Source organism: Melospiza georgiana, chromosome 1 (genome assembly GCF_028018845.1).
Source record: "Melospiza georgiana isolate bMelGeo1 chromosome 1, bMelGeo1.pri, whole genome shotgun sequence".
In the NCBI taxonomy this organism is placed as follows: Eukaryota; Metazoa; Chordata; class Aves; order Passeriformes; family Passerellidae; genus Melospiza; species Melospiza georgiana.
Window position 1 is genome coordinate 85,999,895 of NC_080430.1, and position 16,101 is coordinate 86,015,995.

The 16,101-nt window shown below is 39.3% G+C and overlaps 1 protein-coding gene across 4 annotated transcripts in view; it reads right to left on the bottom strand.

Moving 5' to 3' along the window:
- Positions 1-1,166: 1,166 nt before the first annotated feature.
- COBL (cordon-bleu WH2 repeat protein) overlaps positions 1,167-16,101 on the bottom strand; it is a 156,188-nt gene continuing 141,253 nt past the window's right edge. For 3 of the 4 annotated variants that reach the window (XM_058039521.1, XM_058039506.1, XM_058039529.1), the window contains 5 exons: positions 14,371-14,474; positions 11,150-13,158; positions 10,417-10,536; positions 7,910-8,167; positions 1,167-2,438 (listed from right to left, as the gene is read on the bottom strand). In XM_058039521.1, coding sequence (XP_057895504.1) covers positions 2,421-2,438; positions 7,910-8,167; positions 10,417-10,536; positions 11,150-13,158; positions 14,371-14,474 — 2,509 coding nt within the window. In that variant the 3' untranslated portion in view covers positions 1,167-2,420. The remainder of the gene's footprint in view (positions 2,439-7,909; positions 8,168-10,416; positions 10,537-11,149; positions 13,159-14,370; positions 14,475-16,101) is intronic. The other variant, XM_058039514.1, reaches the window with a different exon arrangement.

Sequence of the window (16,101 nt, forward strand, 5' to 3'; positions counted from 1 at the left end):
TCAGGGTTTTTCTTTTAACTCAGGATGAGCTAACCATTATTACTACTAAAAGCATGAACAGAAGTTTACTATATGGAAGGGTCATACCGGTAACTGGACTTCATTATAAATGGGTTTACAGCAAAATCTACTAATTTCTTATCTAACTTCATCTGGGGTTAAACTGAGCTCCTACCAATAGTTCAACAGCACCTGGATGACAGTTTAAGAGCAGACACAAGTCTCATTACCATGAGAAGGGAATGAATACCAGCCTAGGCTTCCTACTGTAGGTAGCTGAACACCCCCTCCATTTTTAGTTTGAGTTGTGACTGAGCCATCAGGATCTCTGTAATTTTATTTTTTCTGTCAAAATGAAGATGACATCTTATCTTGTAGCTGTTTTTATAGCTTTTACTCAGAAGTTTAGCTATGAATAAAACTTAGAAACTTTAGTTCTATATAGTGCCATCACCCAGAACCAGAACTTTTGCATTGTGAAACCCAGAGGATGTTATCGTCCAAAAATCCAGTTTTGAATCCCTTACATTGAAAAGTAAGTACTCATATAACTTATTACACTAAAAGGGTGTTAGGAAGAAGGGCTATACACACAGGGCCTTCAGGCAACACTAAGAACAAGCAGAAGGAGAGATGCACTGAAATTTGCCTTGCAGCAGCCAGCCAAGGAAGGAGTATTTGCTGCTCTGGGGAATATCTACAGCATCACACTTATGAGTGACTGAATCTTTTCCTGTGATAGCATTTTCAACGTGGTAGTGCCTCTGATGTCTAGCACACTGAGAAAACTTTAAAGGCAAAATACACAATAACCACAATCAACAGAGGTGATCTTATTTATCATAGAGTGCAACTGAGCACCTTAATTATGAATATATAAGCTTCCCTAATGAGGAAATGGAACATTACTAGTACTCCATCATTGTTGAAGTGTATATAACTCACATATTGATCCTAGATGGTGATTTCTACTGCACTTCTAAACTGTTAGCTGTGAGCACTTTCCTGGCTTGAGATATTTTATGTTAGACTTGAGATACTGAGCACAGCATACTGGTTTGCTAAAGTCCATTTCTAGTTCCAATTTCTTTCAGTAAATGGCAAATATTTAACAAAAAAGGAGCCTTTAAAGTCATGTCAGGTTTTGATTTTGTTTTTATTTGTGGCACTAACAGACATCAATATTTTATAATTTATAATATATAGTCACATTAAATGCAGATGGCTAAATATTCTCGTGCTTTCAACAGTCCATAGCTATACATTTTAAATTCCAGCTTAAAGAAAAAATCTGCCACTGCTGTAGTCTGTGATTATAAAAATGTAAATGTACAAACTTCATCTTCTTCAGTTTCATTACAATATAGGAAATGTGAAAAAGCATTTTCATTTGTCCTTTTTAAGTTAATCAATTAAATGAAATATTTTCAAAATATGTACAACAACAACTACCAAAGTAGTTAACATTTGAAAAAGATGCTGCTATAAATACTTGTGAGACAACATACAACAGCCATACACATTAGAAACCAAGGGCCAACTTATGCATGACCTGAATAATAGACCACAAAAGTCCTGGTTACTGACATAAACCAGCTCCACTTCATTTTACAGTGCAGAATGAATTCTACATCTTCGACCTCTATACTCTGAATCATATTTATAACCTTCACAGTCTGTTGCAAATAGAGATCCTTTAAGGTGGCTCAATATTTTTGAAGTTCCATGTTTGTTACCAGGGTTCAGCATATCTCTGCACATTAGCATTCTATACGTCATACCCCATAAGTAACTTTTCAATAGACACTGTCTCACATCCATTATTGATTGCCTGCTTTCTCAGAGCTCCAGCAGAGATACAAAGTTAATTTAATTTTAAAAACCAGTGACCCCAGCACATGACAATTTAGGTATCATAACTTTTTTCTTGTGATTGTTTTTTTTTATAGATCTTCACTCTGATTTTCACCCTAATCGCTTACAGCCCTTCTTGAAATCAAAAAAGAAGCAAGTGAACAGTTTGAAATAGTTGTATATTTTTAACAGCTGGAAATGAGTATTACTTTTCAGATAGCTAGCAAAGTTTTTAGTTTTGCCCATAAACACAATTAAGTATTAACACAGGACTGCACAGTGTTTATATTCTTATTAACCTGCCAACAAGAATAGTTTATTGGCAACCTTAAATATTCAGAGGCAAAACACAATTCCTTGGCACAGAAGCTTCACAGCAGAGCAACATATTTTCCCCTTAGAACCATTATGCAGGGACACACAGAAAATTAACTACAACTTATTTTGGCTTGTAGTCAAGAGAATAAACTAAACTTCTTGATGGTTTTTGCCACTTCAGACTTTGAATGATGATTATGGGTGCATACGGGGTTAGATTTTCCAGTTACCTATTCTTTTTACATGATTCAAACGAGCAGAGGGACCTGTAACAAAGAAAAGCACATGATCATTCAAGATATTTTTAAACCTCCAACTGTTGACATTGTTAACCAAACATTCTCCCGTGGGGCTGTTTTCAAGCTTGGTTTATTCATCTGCTCCTTGAGACTACTTAAGCTTATGTGCTTTTTTTCCTAGCTATATCACTTGGTTTAATGAAAAGTGCTATCTTTCCCTAAAAACCCACACCTCACACATCCTTAGGTATTATGTTTGCAATTGTGTTATTTCTGGAACATAGGTAATGCATTTTTCTGTGAAATTCCTTCATTTTGTGGAATGAACAGAAGCCCCGGCTGCAAGTATGCAATATCTTTTGCAGAGGCATCTTTTACATCTCTTGCATCTAATGCAACATCAACAGTCAAAATCTACTCTCTATTGGTTAGCTATCACTGGCCATGAAAATGAATTAATGAGTACTTTGCTTTCTGATTGAATGAAGGAAACTCCTGGTGGCTTTGATTCAGGAAACACACACAAATGCTTATCTTCCTTCCCAGTCCTCGGGTCATCTAAGCATATTCGTTATTTTAAATACATATGCTAAGGTGTTCTTCCAAATTCAAAGTTACTGAGCTTTGATTCTATCAGAGAGATATACATTAAGGTCACCACAAAAGCTGGAATAATGCATTTGATCAAGTCTAAATTTTCCATTTTGACCCTTACTCTTGAAGAAAAAAATAGGTCACGGTATAAATTATTAGCAAGGTGAAGAGTTCAAATTATGTTTTATCTTCCAATTCAAACAGAGTAACAGCATTCAAATGCCTGCCTCTCACTGTGCATGGGAACTAGAATCACTTTATAAGCTCATTTGACTACCTGTATATCAAGCTTGGTCAACCTTATCACTGGGCCTCCTGCCTCATTTCCAGCACACCAAAGCATACATCAACTGTGGCTTTGAGTCTGTAATTTCTTTCATTGCACCCACAGACACTGATAATAAGAAGCAGTATTTGTTCATTCAAAATTATACTTCTCTGCTTATGTGAGAAGAATAGTCCACGGCTTGACATAAAGGTATGGAACTAGGCCATGCTTCCTAGAAGACACTCAACATGACATAATTCCGATCGACGCGTTACTTGTTGACAACCAACTCCAAATTATCCCAGAGAACACAGGGACTCCTTGCAATTGGTGCAGTAATTATCTTACCTGGCTCCTTTGATTGCCAACAGAATGATACACTGCACGTATCAAGAGCTGACGTGACCTAATGCTGATGCCAAACATCACCATGAATGCTTGTGGGAATTGTGATGGAGCCAAATTAGTTTTTAAAAATCTCAGTGAACAAACAGAAAAGGCTACTTCAGTGCAACTCCAATCTTGATTGGAAAATACATGGAATCTTCAGAATCTCCCTTGCACGTGTCATTAAAAAGTGGTCTGAAGCAATCACTTTACCAAGAGCAACAGACTATTCTTCAGAAATATAACTTGCTTTCCCCACCACGTTCAGACAAATTCCTCTGCAATATTTCTACCAAATCTCTGAGTACAGAGAGTTATGGCATATAAGCTAAAGCAACTTTTATAGCTTCCCTTTGTTGAGTAAGATTTTTAATCCTGCATGGACTTGTGCTGCAACTATACCTACAGCTAGACATCTAATGGGTTATTTGCATGTGTAGTTATGGTTTTTATCCACAAATAGTCGTGGTAAATCCCAAGGCAAGTTACATAAGCAGAAAAATACACATCCATTGATACAGAGAATTTCAGACATCTAGCTGCATTATTTTGCATTTTATGAGATGGCAAATAGGAAGTTGAAAACTGCACATAGAGATCTTAACTATATGATACTGTTTGACACAATTTAAGGAAAACACTAGTTCACTTTTAAAATCATAATGTTAAATGGTACAGCTCTATGACCTGAGTTCTGTCCACCAGAATTAGCCAAAATTTGGTCTCAGATGAACTGTTTACTTCCTAGATCAGCTGATTCTCCTTTGCTCGTGGGGCAGATCCCATGGCTGGGACAGCCTCCTTGCTAGTGAGACATGTTCATTTCCCATAAGTAACCACCAAAGCACCAGGGAACCCATCCTGGATGGTGGCTTTACTTAATGCCACCTCCCTGACTTGCTGTTGTACTTTGGATGTGTTGAACACCTGTCAGGTTCCTTGACAGATCATTTTAAAAAGTGAAGAAAAGGGTCACTTCCTTGCACACTGTCAGGTCTTCTCCAGACTGGTAAATTCATCCCATTCCTGTAATACATCCATGTCTCCCTTTCTTTTGGGGAGGATCTGTAGTGTAACTGCTTTCTGGTAGGTCTCTGAACTGCCCTGCACTAGGGATGAACCACTTGACTGAGCAGGCTCAAATGGGCTTGGCACCTGCAAGAATTTTCCTTCAGGAGTCTGTGGACAGCAACAGTGCAATTGAAAGCTATTTCTTCAAAACAAAGAGTGATTTATTTGCCCAAACAGGCACAGTACTCCAAAAAACGGATTAAGGAAGAGAGAGGAGAGCTATGCAAATACTATCTTACCTATACTTGGCATTTCCCTCAAGCATCTATTTCTGCTCTGGTTTCTTTTGGCTGACCCAATTAGAGACTGTGCTGTGCAGACCCTGACTCTCAGCTAAGCAAGGTCAGCCTGCAGCAACTTCTCTCCTCATTTCCTGCACAGTGAAGTTTTTAACCTTAAAGTTCATGACTTTAGCAAACAGCTGTGTAATCAGGGGAGGAGTGGAGGAGCTGCCTTTTCACAGATAATACTTGAGCTCAAATGTTTGTTGGGATGCTCCTTATCTAGGTAATTGGTTGCTTTTTACATTTGCTTCCCATGACAGCTATGTTTGATCTACTTCCATTGCAACTAACCCCACATAAATAAGCACCGAGTCACACATAATTATGCAACACAGATTCTTCCCAGCTCTCTACAATATTAGCTAAATAAACGACTTTGCTGTCAGCAACACAGATTTTTCCCAGTTCTTCACAATAGTAGCTAAATAAATGACTTTGCTGTCAGAAGTCTTTGTCCCAGAAGACTTTGAGAAGACAATGGAAGAGAAACAGATGCCATTACTGAACTGAACTACCTACTCTGCTGCCTAGTTGCTGCAACCAAAATCTTCCAGAAAGCAAAGCCAAAAACAGTGCTGTGCTCCCATCTCCAAATCACACCATCATAGAACTTTGACAGAGGAGGCAAAACAAAGAAAAAATTTGCTTCAGCCCTGGCACAAAGCAACCTGTCAGCCACTGCCTACAAAATCTCAGTGTTCCTTAGACACGGGTAAAGGAAGAAAACCTTGATATTCAGCTATTATGTGTTCACGGTCCTCTATGGGTTCAACTTTTGCTCTCACCAAGTTGTCCAATTGCAGGGAAGGATCAGAATTTGGCTCACCATACAATGCATACTAAAACACACTGGATAGAAAGCTTTTTCAGAAATCTGACAATATTTTTACTTTAATCAGTCATCAAGGGCATGAGATCTCAGACGTCAAAGTGTCATGATGACTTTGGCACACATAAGACTAGCTTGCATATCCAGTATCTGGAAGGACAGCACAGTAATAAGAAAATCATACTCTGTCTTGGACAAAACACTGCTCTCTTTTATTTTCATAAGAGACCTATATCATGAAATGTACTCTTCTGTTGTTTCAATGTCAAAAGTAGCAAAAATTATTCTGTCTTGGAAATGAGACAAGACAGGCACAGTATTTAGCAGAATACATCAGTCTAGCTGGTGTACTTTCATGACCTGCACTGGTTATCCAAGTGTTATGAAATAAATCCCCAAAGATATGATAAAGACTTGTTTTCATGAGTAGAGCTATGGATTCCCCCAGAGACTTCTGCAAGAGCAATGCAGTTGGAAGAACAAGAAATTTGGAAGTATCTAGAAAACAACCGCATGAAGTGCCCTTCAATGTCCAAGTCCCATTTTTTTTCTGTCAATTGGTCAAGTGGGGAAATAAAGGCCTGACTTCTTCATAATTTTTAGTCTTAGAATCATGGAATTTCTCAGATTGGATGGGACCCATAAAGATCACTGAGTCCAACTCCCTGCTCCTCCCAGGAATGCCTAAAACTAAACCATATGACTAGGAGCATCATCCAGCTGCTCCTTGACCTCTGTCAGGCTGGTGCTGTGACCAGTTCCCTGGGAAACCTTTTCCAGTGCCCAACCACCCTCTGGGGGAAGAACCTTTTCCTGAAGAAACTTCCCCTCACACAGCTGCATTCCATTCCCTTGGGATCTGTTGCTGGCCACCACAGAGAGCAGTCCGTGCCTGCCCCTCAGCTGCCCTCCTCAAGGAAAGCACTGACTGCAATGAGGTTGCTCCTCAGCCTTCTCCAAGTTGAACAAACCAAGTGTGAACTCAGCTGCTCCTCATAATTGTATGCATAACATAGATGTAATTTTTCACATGAAAAATTAACTGCACATCCAGGTTCCTGATGTAATCAGATCATGCTGACGTAAATTTCCCTGAAACACTGCTTTGTTTTGTGCCATTTGTCTGATTCTGTGGAATTTCTGGTTTATCAGAAACTGGATTTTTGTTTTGACAACTTCTGAAAATTAAAATTTGAGTGCATTTTAAAATTATTTAAATGAGGAAAAGTAAGGAAGATTAAAGTCTATTTACACATTTATGGTTGGTAACAGCTAACTCATGTGTTGGGAAAACTATATCTGCTTTTCTACATTCCTTTAAGTCCCTGGATCAAAGTCTACTCTTGGATACTGCAGTGCAATATTGGGATGCCTCCACTCAGGACAATTGATCTGCTTCTCTTTCCCAAGAAACACAGTATAACTTGAGATTGGGAAGAACAAAATTTGATCAAAGAGATAAGTAAAATTACTCCAAAAATCACACACAGGCAACTGAGCATTTAGTCATCTGGGAGCTGACCGATTCACATCTAACCACAAAAGTGAAACACACACAATTCAATTAATAAAGTTCAGGCAGACATTAAATTGACCTCACAGTTTCACTGACAGCTCTCAGCACATGTGATCAAGGTTTAAGTGCTGGGAATCAACGTCTAGGACACACTGCAGAAGTTAGCAGAGAATATTTATTTATAAATTTGCTTCAGGGTCTCATATCTGATCTTTCTTAGGCTCACCTTGTCTAAAGGACATCCAGTATTATCCCAGATAATACAGAATGAAAAGATCATGAAAATGAAATTATAGTCATGCTCTTGATGGTCTCTTTAATAAAACACATTGTCTGTTCGCACGGTTGCATATATGCATGGGTGTGTTTCATTAGCTGTTCAAAGGTTTCAAATACATTCCTGATCTTTGATTCAGTCAGAGGAAATAGTGCATGTACCTCCTTCTGATAGAAGAAAGAAATGTCTGCCTAGAACAGCTTAACAATAGTTCTGAAAACACAGCAAGCATAGGTTGCTTCATCCACTGTAAAATACAAAAGTGCATTTACCTTTCTTAACTTTGCTGCTCCGGCACCAGAGCGGATGGCCTCCAACAGGGCTTGCCTTGCCTCCATTGGATTACCTGAAGCTGTGGCAGAGAATTTAGGAGCTGCTGCTGCTGCTGACAGCTGCATGGGAGGTGGTGGTGGTGGCTGGGCAGGGGCAGGTGGGATACACAGCTGCCCTTCCTGAAGGTCTTCTGCCTTCTGCAAGGACCGCTCTGCGTCCCTCAAACGCTGTAGCTCTTGGGAGGCCAACGAGGAGATCTGCTCATCATGCAGTTGAAAGAAGGGGGTTAATATCAAGCATGGCTAAACTGTAATTATTTGACATTAGACTCACTTTCAGTACCCCAATTTCACTTTTCTTGGATGATGTAAAACCCATAGTACTTTTGTTTGCTCATGGGGTTGAACATCTGTTACTACTCACTCACATCACTCAGCTGGGCTGATTACCAGCATCGAGGACTTGGCATTGAATCTGTCTCAGAAACTCAATCTTTATTTACTGTGAGCTTCAGCATCCTGTAACTCTTCTTGGCATGTAAGGTAAGAGAGAAAGCTAGACTTGGTATTAATTTGGAAACAACCACAAGGGTTTTGGAATCAGGAAGATATATTAAGGCTGCAGTAGCCACCCAGGAATATGATTACTTTTTGCAGTCTGGGCTGCACAGAAATAATCTCAGATGACAGAGAAGCTCTTCCAGATCTGAGCTCTCAGACATAGCTTCACTGAAAAAAAAGCCATTAAACCTAAAGTTTCCATCCATACTTAAAAAAAAAAATACCAGAGAGAGCTACGTGAAAGCACTGAGGACAAAATCAATTGATAATTCTTCCAAGTGTATTTCTATGGAATTTCAGAAACTAAAATTTCTGCACAAATTACCAGCTTGGAAACTCATCCTACTTTAAATGCATGCAGGCAAAGAAGACAGTCTTTCAGACTAAGCCAGCTTTTCCATCAACTGTGTCAAGAGATACTTTTTTCCATTAATACTGGTAACAATCACGATGAATTGTTAGTAATTACAATGATTCAGCAATTATTAAGAAATTCAGTACTATGGGCCAAATAGGTTTCTAAGCAGATCCATTATAATTCATTTCTCAGACAAACTGCAGCACAGCTTCTGTGGTGAAAAATCAAAGGGGTCATCTCCCCTAAAATAATCCACAGAGAGTTCCTGTATTATATTCCTTCCCTATACATATATATACATACAATATATATATGAGCATCATGTCATGTTAGATAAAAGAGAGACAACCTGAAAAGGACACCACTTCTGTACAGTGCCCTGTACACACACAAACACACTGATTTAACTAGTGCAGGTGACATGGTGTGAAAAAGCATATGGTTTCTAGGTGACTTCCTTTAAAATCATGGCAAAAACTTCTCTGCCAGAGGAAAGTATTCAAAAAACTCTCAGTGATGATTTCATTGTCAGAGCCTCTTTTACACAAATTGCTATTTATTCCTAATGAATGCAGAATGCAGTTAAGTACGTGTGAAGATTGCTGCTGCTTAGCACATCCCGCTCACAGGCACAGGCTCAGAGGAAGCTGTGCCCTACCTGCAGCAAGGGCAGTAGCATATTTGAGGGGTGAAGTAATTTCCTAACACAGGCAAGAGAATTTTTCTATCTCATGCCAGCTATCTGGATATGTGCTAATGAACTGAGTCATTGCACGAGGGAAAGGGGAACCTCCTTGCCAAGGACACATCTTTGGCCAGATTAGTCAACTGAGTGAAAACTAAGGCTAGAACAATGCAGGTTTTGGCTATCAGGAATAAGAGATGCTTTAATGGTTAGATAATCTTTCAGAGAGAAGGAATCATCCTGCTGTGGTGAATGTTGATGAAACATCAATATCAATTACTTGCATACAACTTGCACTATGTTAGCAGATACACAGCACGTACGAAGAAGCCCTAGTGTGTTTTCAGGGAGCTGAAATTGGATATATAGGGTAGGTAATGCAAATATATTAATCCAACTGCAAACTCCTAAACTACAGCTTCTCTGTGCAGAGAAGCTGTGGATGCCCCATCCCTGTTGGTATTTAAGGGCTGGTTGGATGGGGCCTTGAGCATCCTGGTCTAATGGGAGAAGTCCCTGCCCAAGGCAGAGGGGTTGGAACTACATAATGCTTAAATCCTCTCCAACCAAAACCATTCTAGAAAAAGATTCCACCTAAATGTGAAAATGATGAATATTTGATGTCTTCTGTGTACATTCCCTGTAATTGGTTTGGATTTCTACATGCTTCCATGTAAGCTAAAAGCACACTATTTGAAAGACCTTTAAATTTTATAGCAGAGAATAGACTTGAACCTGCTGTGCTGTCTGCCTAAGTAAGATCTGGTCTTCTGTCATATGGTTGGCCCCTCAATTTCTGTCTTTGCAGCACAATGCTTAATTTGTGGGATATTTGGGTTTATTCAAAACACTCAGAAGGAATAGAATGGCCTTCAAAGATCACTTACCATCCTGATTCCTTACCTTTTTTAGCTTTGAGGTGCCACTGTGGCCTCTAATTGCTGCTAGTAGGGCTGAGCGCTCATTCTCTGGCTCAGTGTATGAGGGTTTCCCATGATTGCCATTTAATGCACCATTTGAAACCTAGAATATGAAGGGAATAAACCTCACATTGTTATTAGATATTTACTTAGAGATATCTTGGAAACACTTTTTGGCAATTGTACCAGAATGCAAACTATGAAGACTAATCAGTTTGTCTTTTTTTGGGCCTGCTTGTAAAACCTTATTCACACTGCACAGTAAGGGTATGCGTAGACAGTAATGCTGTACTTGGAGATGCAGTCCATATCTCCTGAGCATGAAGTCAGTGGCATATTATTAAACCCTAGTAAAACAAAATGCAATTTTCTTTCACTGCAGATATTTACAAGTTTCTCCATGCTGTGTGCTCCTGTTTTTACATAACACACAGAAATGAGGGTTTGGCTCTTAGACTAACCTCAATTACCTCTCTTTTATCTGTGTCTATGCACCCTCTGCCTACCCAGCTAGTGCAGCAGCCATGATGTTGCATAATATACAGGATGTGCAGAATAAGCAGCAGCTTGGTCTGCACTTTGCCATTATAAATTTTTCAAATGCCTTGCGTTCTCCGGCTCACCAGCAGCTGTACAAGTTACCAAACCTCTGGTGTCTGACAGGGTGAATATAGGGCTCTGCAGTCTGATCAGGTTAAAAAAGGTTTCCACTTTACCTTTCTGAGTTTCTCCTTTCCCCCTGCTGTTTGAATGGCTTCCATTAGGGCACTGTGCAATGATGTGTCTTTTGGAACTGGCTTTTGGATGACAGGTTTGAACTTCTTCTTTGGTCCGAAAATATTGGTCTGCACATTAATATCCAGTTCACCAACAGTATTAACATCTGAATCATCAGGTTTCTCCTCCTGTTCTGACTCTGCATTTGCTGCTGCACCATTTAGCTCAGGTGAAGCTTTAAGTGAACCAACTTGTACACCATTAGTGGGACGCCATTTAGTGACTCGTAAAGACGAGCTGAAAGAGGATGGGGCTCCTTGGAGATCAGGAGACTTGAGGGATGAGGCTGAATTAGTATGGGTCAAAGTCTCACACTTCTGGTCAAACACAGTCTTTTTCTCTGCTACACTTTGCTTGCTGTTTAAACCATGATCATCTTCTGCACTGTTGTTATCCTTTGAAGAGGATTTAGTAAGTGGGACACTGGCATTCTTTTTATAGAAACTCACAGGAGTTGCTTGATTTGGTGCCCTGATATTAACTACTTTGTTTTCCATGCCAGAATTATCACCAGATGTAAACCTGTGGGATGCTTTCTGACTGCAAGCAAAAATACTTGAAAGGGTTTCTCTTGTTTCTGCTGATTCTGTTTCCACAGGGCTATATTTGGCCACAATAATACATCTTTTCGGTGAAACTTCTGCTTCATTCTTAACCTCTCCTGCCCCTTGCTTGTTTTCATCTTTCTCATTATATTCCATAGTGTCAGATTTAAAGGTAGTTGCATTGATATGTCTTGCAATGGCAGAGGCAACATACTGGCTTGAAGTTCTCCTGTGTGGCTTTACGAACGGGAGTTCCAGCTTGTCCTTACTAACAGCTGGGGCTGCTAATGGTGTTACCTGGGGCTGGGTAACTGAAAGAGATAGTTTGGTCCTCTCATTCTCAGATTGTCTTTCAGCTACCTGGGTAGTAACAGTTTGTGGCGCTGCAGGTTTTGGAGCTGAAAGACAGACAGGTTTGTGTTCATGTTTTATAGTAAAGGGCTTAGAGTTTGTGGTGACTGCTGACTTTTTAGGAAAATGCTCAGCAGAGTCATCACTTTGCTTTTCCATAGAACTTGACCTCCAGAATGCCTTTACTCTCCCAATATGAATTTCCTCACTTTCATCAGGAGAAAAACCTTGTACAAGCTTACTGACACTGGTGTTTGGACCTATAAGATTGCCCAGTTCATCTATCTTAATGGCACCAGTGGAGACTGAAACTCCTCTATCAAAATGTCTTACTTCGGGTTTGGGAGGGACAACTTTAAACGTTGTCATGCCCATTTTAGGTTCGTAGCTTGATCCTGAATTCTGGGCACGCTGACACCATGTGGGTGTTGATGGGACTTCTATTTCTGTTTTTTTTGCCGGTGGCCATTTGATTTCTAACTCTGATTTACTTTTTTTCAGAGATCTCTCCCTGCTACTACATTCATTAACTGGACTTAGCTTCTCTTTTGCTGTACTGATATCTACCGTGGCTTTGGAGTGAGATGGACTCAGCTTGGATTTACATTCTTCAGACTTCACACCATGTTTAGGAGAGGATTCCAGTCTTAAGTTCTTTTCATTTCTTTTTTCAAAGGAGGATGTGAGAGATTCAAACATATCTCTCCTCTGTTCCACAGGCAAGTGAATGAATTCATTTTCAGATGGTTGCTGATATATTAGGTCCTTGTATACAGCTCCACCATCTGTGTGTCCCTTATCAAAGGAGCCTGCATTGTTGTTTTTATTTGTGAAGTTTCTTGCATGAACAGAGTCCGTTGAGATGTTCTGTGAAACCTTAATCTCCACCTCTTGATTTTCATATGAGTTAGAGGTGGTAATTTCTGGACCATCATCTATGATTGTTACAGGAACAGAAATGGAAACATCTTGGGCGGCCTCAACTTTTCTTATATGTGGGTTCAAGGCTTCACTGGTGTAGTCAGAGTCAGAGTTACTGACACTATCCACTGCTGCAAAATACACATACAATGTTATATATAGGCAGTATTTAGGCAATATGACTATAAATTACACAAACAGCCAGTACAAATTTAAGCAAACCATGTATTTTAGTTACACATTAAGTAACTGACTTTTTTTATGCCCGCATTACAAAAATGGGGACGTCCGGGTCCTTCTTATTGTCGGGTTGCTGATTAGGATCAGCAAAATATTCCTGCAGTTCTGCTTCAGCCAGTGGGAAACACACAAATGCAGCTGAAAGCAGAATTTCATCTATTGTTCATACCTTATCTTTGACTAACTTATCTAAGTGATAAACATTTCACCATATGACTCCAAAGTAGAAACATTTCTAAGAAACAGCAAGCGATTCCAAATTATATTTCCCAGACCTGGTTTGTAATAACAGCCCAGCAAACCAGTACTTTTAGTTTTTTCTCCATTCTTCTTATCCTTTATCACCAGTGACTCCAGAAGCCTCATTGTGCAATAGGGCTATATATCCTCTCAAATTTGCTGGTATAAATCAAAGGTTACAACACAAGCTAAGGAATGGCTGTGTCTGAGAACTCACACGAAATCAAATCAGACTAAATTCCATCACAGAAGTATTAAAATGAAGATGGGAAGTTAAAAATAAAATCAACGTCATTTGTTGACAAACCAATAATAGAGAAGTTGGGTTTTTTTCACAGTAGGAAAAAGAGGAGCTCAATATGACATTTTATCTCTTCGCACTGTTTCATGTTTTCCAATTTTAACTTTTAAATGTGCCTGTTAACACAGAGGAGACACTGGGTACAAAAATGTTCCACCCTTTTCCACTTCACAATGACAAAATAAAGACAGAGGGATTCTTCACTAAACACAAAGCTAAATTCATAACTGAAAAGTCACTGAAGTCAGTGAAATTACACTAAATTTGGCCTATAAAAATGTGTCCATTGACTGCTGTTCATCTCTTTTTGGTAGAAGACATTGAAATGCAACAACAATCAGACATGCAGTTTGAAAAATATTCAGTGGGAGCCTATAAAGGGTGTCTGCTCCTAAAGCAAAGGAGCCACTTTGGGAGGACCACATTCTACCTCACACTCCTGAGTTGTTCCCTTTGATCTCAGTGAGGAACATACAGGATGTCTCAAGAGTACAGCTTGATTCTGCATCCACTGGCTGGGTCCCTGTCTTTGGCACTTCAGAGGTAACACACACTTTCCTACCTTCCAAATCTTCATCCAGGTCAGCCAAAGTCTGGTGGAGCTGTGCTGTAATGAATGTATCTCCACTCTCATGCTTAGCCAAAGCGGTTGCTTCATCTTGCCTGCTAAAGGAAAGAGAAGAAAATCACTGAGTGTCTCCCCTTTCAATTTGCACTGTTGCTGTGAAACACACGATAATTTCAGCCCCTTTGCTCCCACTGGGGTTCTCAGACTCATTCCCCAAAGTATGAAAAATGTGTAGCCTTACACATGAACCATTGTACTGACACATCCACATCTAGGAAAGATCTCAGTGGGGCTTGAGCAAACCCAGTGTGCTGGTAATCAAAAGATTACGATTAATAAAGCCTGCAAAGAAATGGTCTGGCTTCAGTGTGAAGTACACATTTCAGCTGGACTGCAGAAACACAGAATATGCCAGGACAAAGGTTTTGCACATTCATACAATTTTAAGGCAGACCACTTAACAATCCTGTGCACCCGCTGTAACAATATATGTGCACCTTAATTAAATAAAAATTGCATGGTAATGAAAAATAAGTACACTCGAAGTACTGTTAGACAATCACTCTGCATCTTGAGGTGTGGGAGGGAGTGAAAGCAGTTTCTAATGAAACATCAAGGGACCTGATTTTGCCAGAAAACTGATGAAGCTGTATAATGACCTAAGACAAGTCTGAAATCAGAATGAATGCCAAGTGTTGATTTGGCTTATTAAAAGAAGAGAAGAAAAAGAAAATGAAACAAAATAAATCCTAAAAACACCCTTCAAAATGATAAAAAGATAAAACAACAACAAACCAAACAAAAACCACCTGTATGGGAGCCTGGTACACAGCAGTTCTCATTTTTATTAGAGGAAAATCTTGATCAGCAGATCATTTTTATCCAAATCATCAAAACTAGAATTTCACATTGGACAATTTATTTCTTTCAGTTACCTCACCCAAATTTAAGATGTTGTGGTCTGTGACACTGTATCTATGTTTTTCCCTTGTGATTAATCTATTGAAAAAGTCGCTTTCCATTCCAGCCACACTTAAACTAACTCTAACTGGGTGAAGTAGATTTGCCCTTTTCAAGATCATACCCTTAATTGCATAGACACAGTAATACGACAGATTTTTTTTTGTTAGTTTACCAAACACTACCTGAAAAATGCCATTTTTCTTCTTCCCTTTAAAATAGTAATCTGAATAAAAATGCAGGCATGTTTCCAGACATTGATTTAAATTTCGTCCAACAATGTAGCATAATTTTTTGTTACTTTGTTGTTTGATTTTTCCCTTGCTCATGCCAGGAGCAACTGAAAGGACATGTTGAAGCATCAGGTATTTGATTTTATTTTACTTCATTATTTATTTAGCATTCACTTCTCCTTTACGTCTTTTGTAGTAGTCCTGCAGCCTGATCCTTCTGCTTTTACCTAAAATGCCTTGCACTTACAAAGCTGACGTTGCGTATGCGGTATCAATGAAAACAACAACATACACCTCCAAGGAAGCCTTCCAAAACTGTCATGCACACATTGTTGTGTATCTGAATGCACAGATGGGATTAATTCAAGACAACAAGGCTTGATATATGACTAAGAGGTTTCCTAAACTGGAATCAAAGACAGAAATCAGTATTGGTTGTTTTAAATACAGATGAGGATACAGGGTGCACTGCGACTGGAATAAAATTTCTTCCGACATCTGCCACTGACCTGAGCTTTGACAGGCCCTGAAC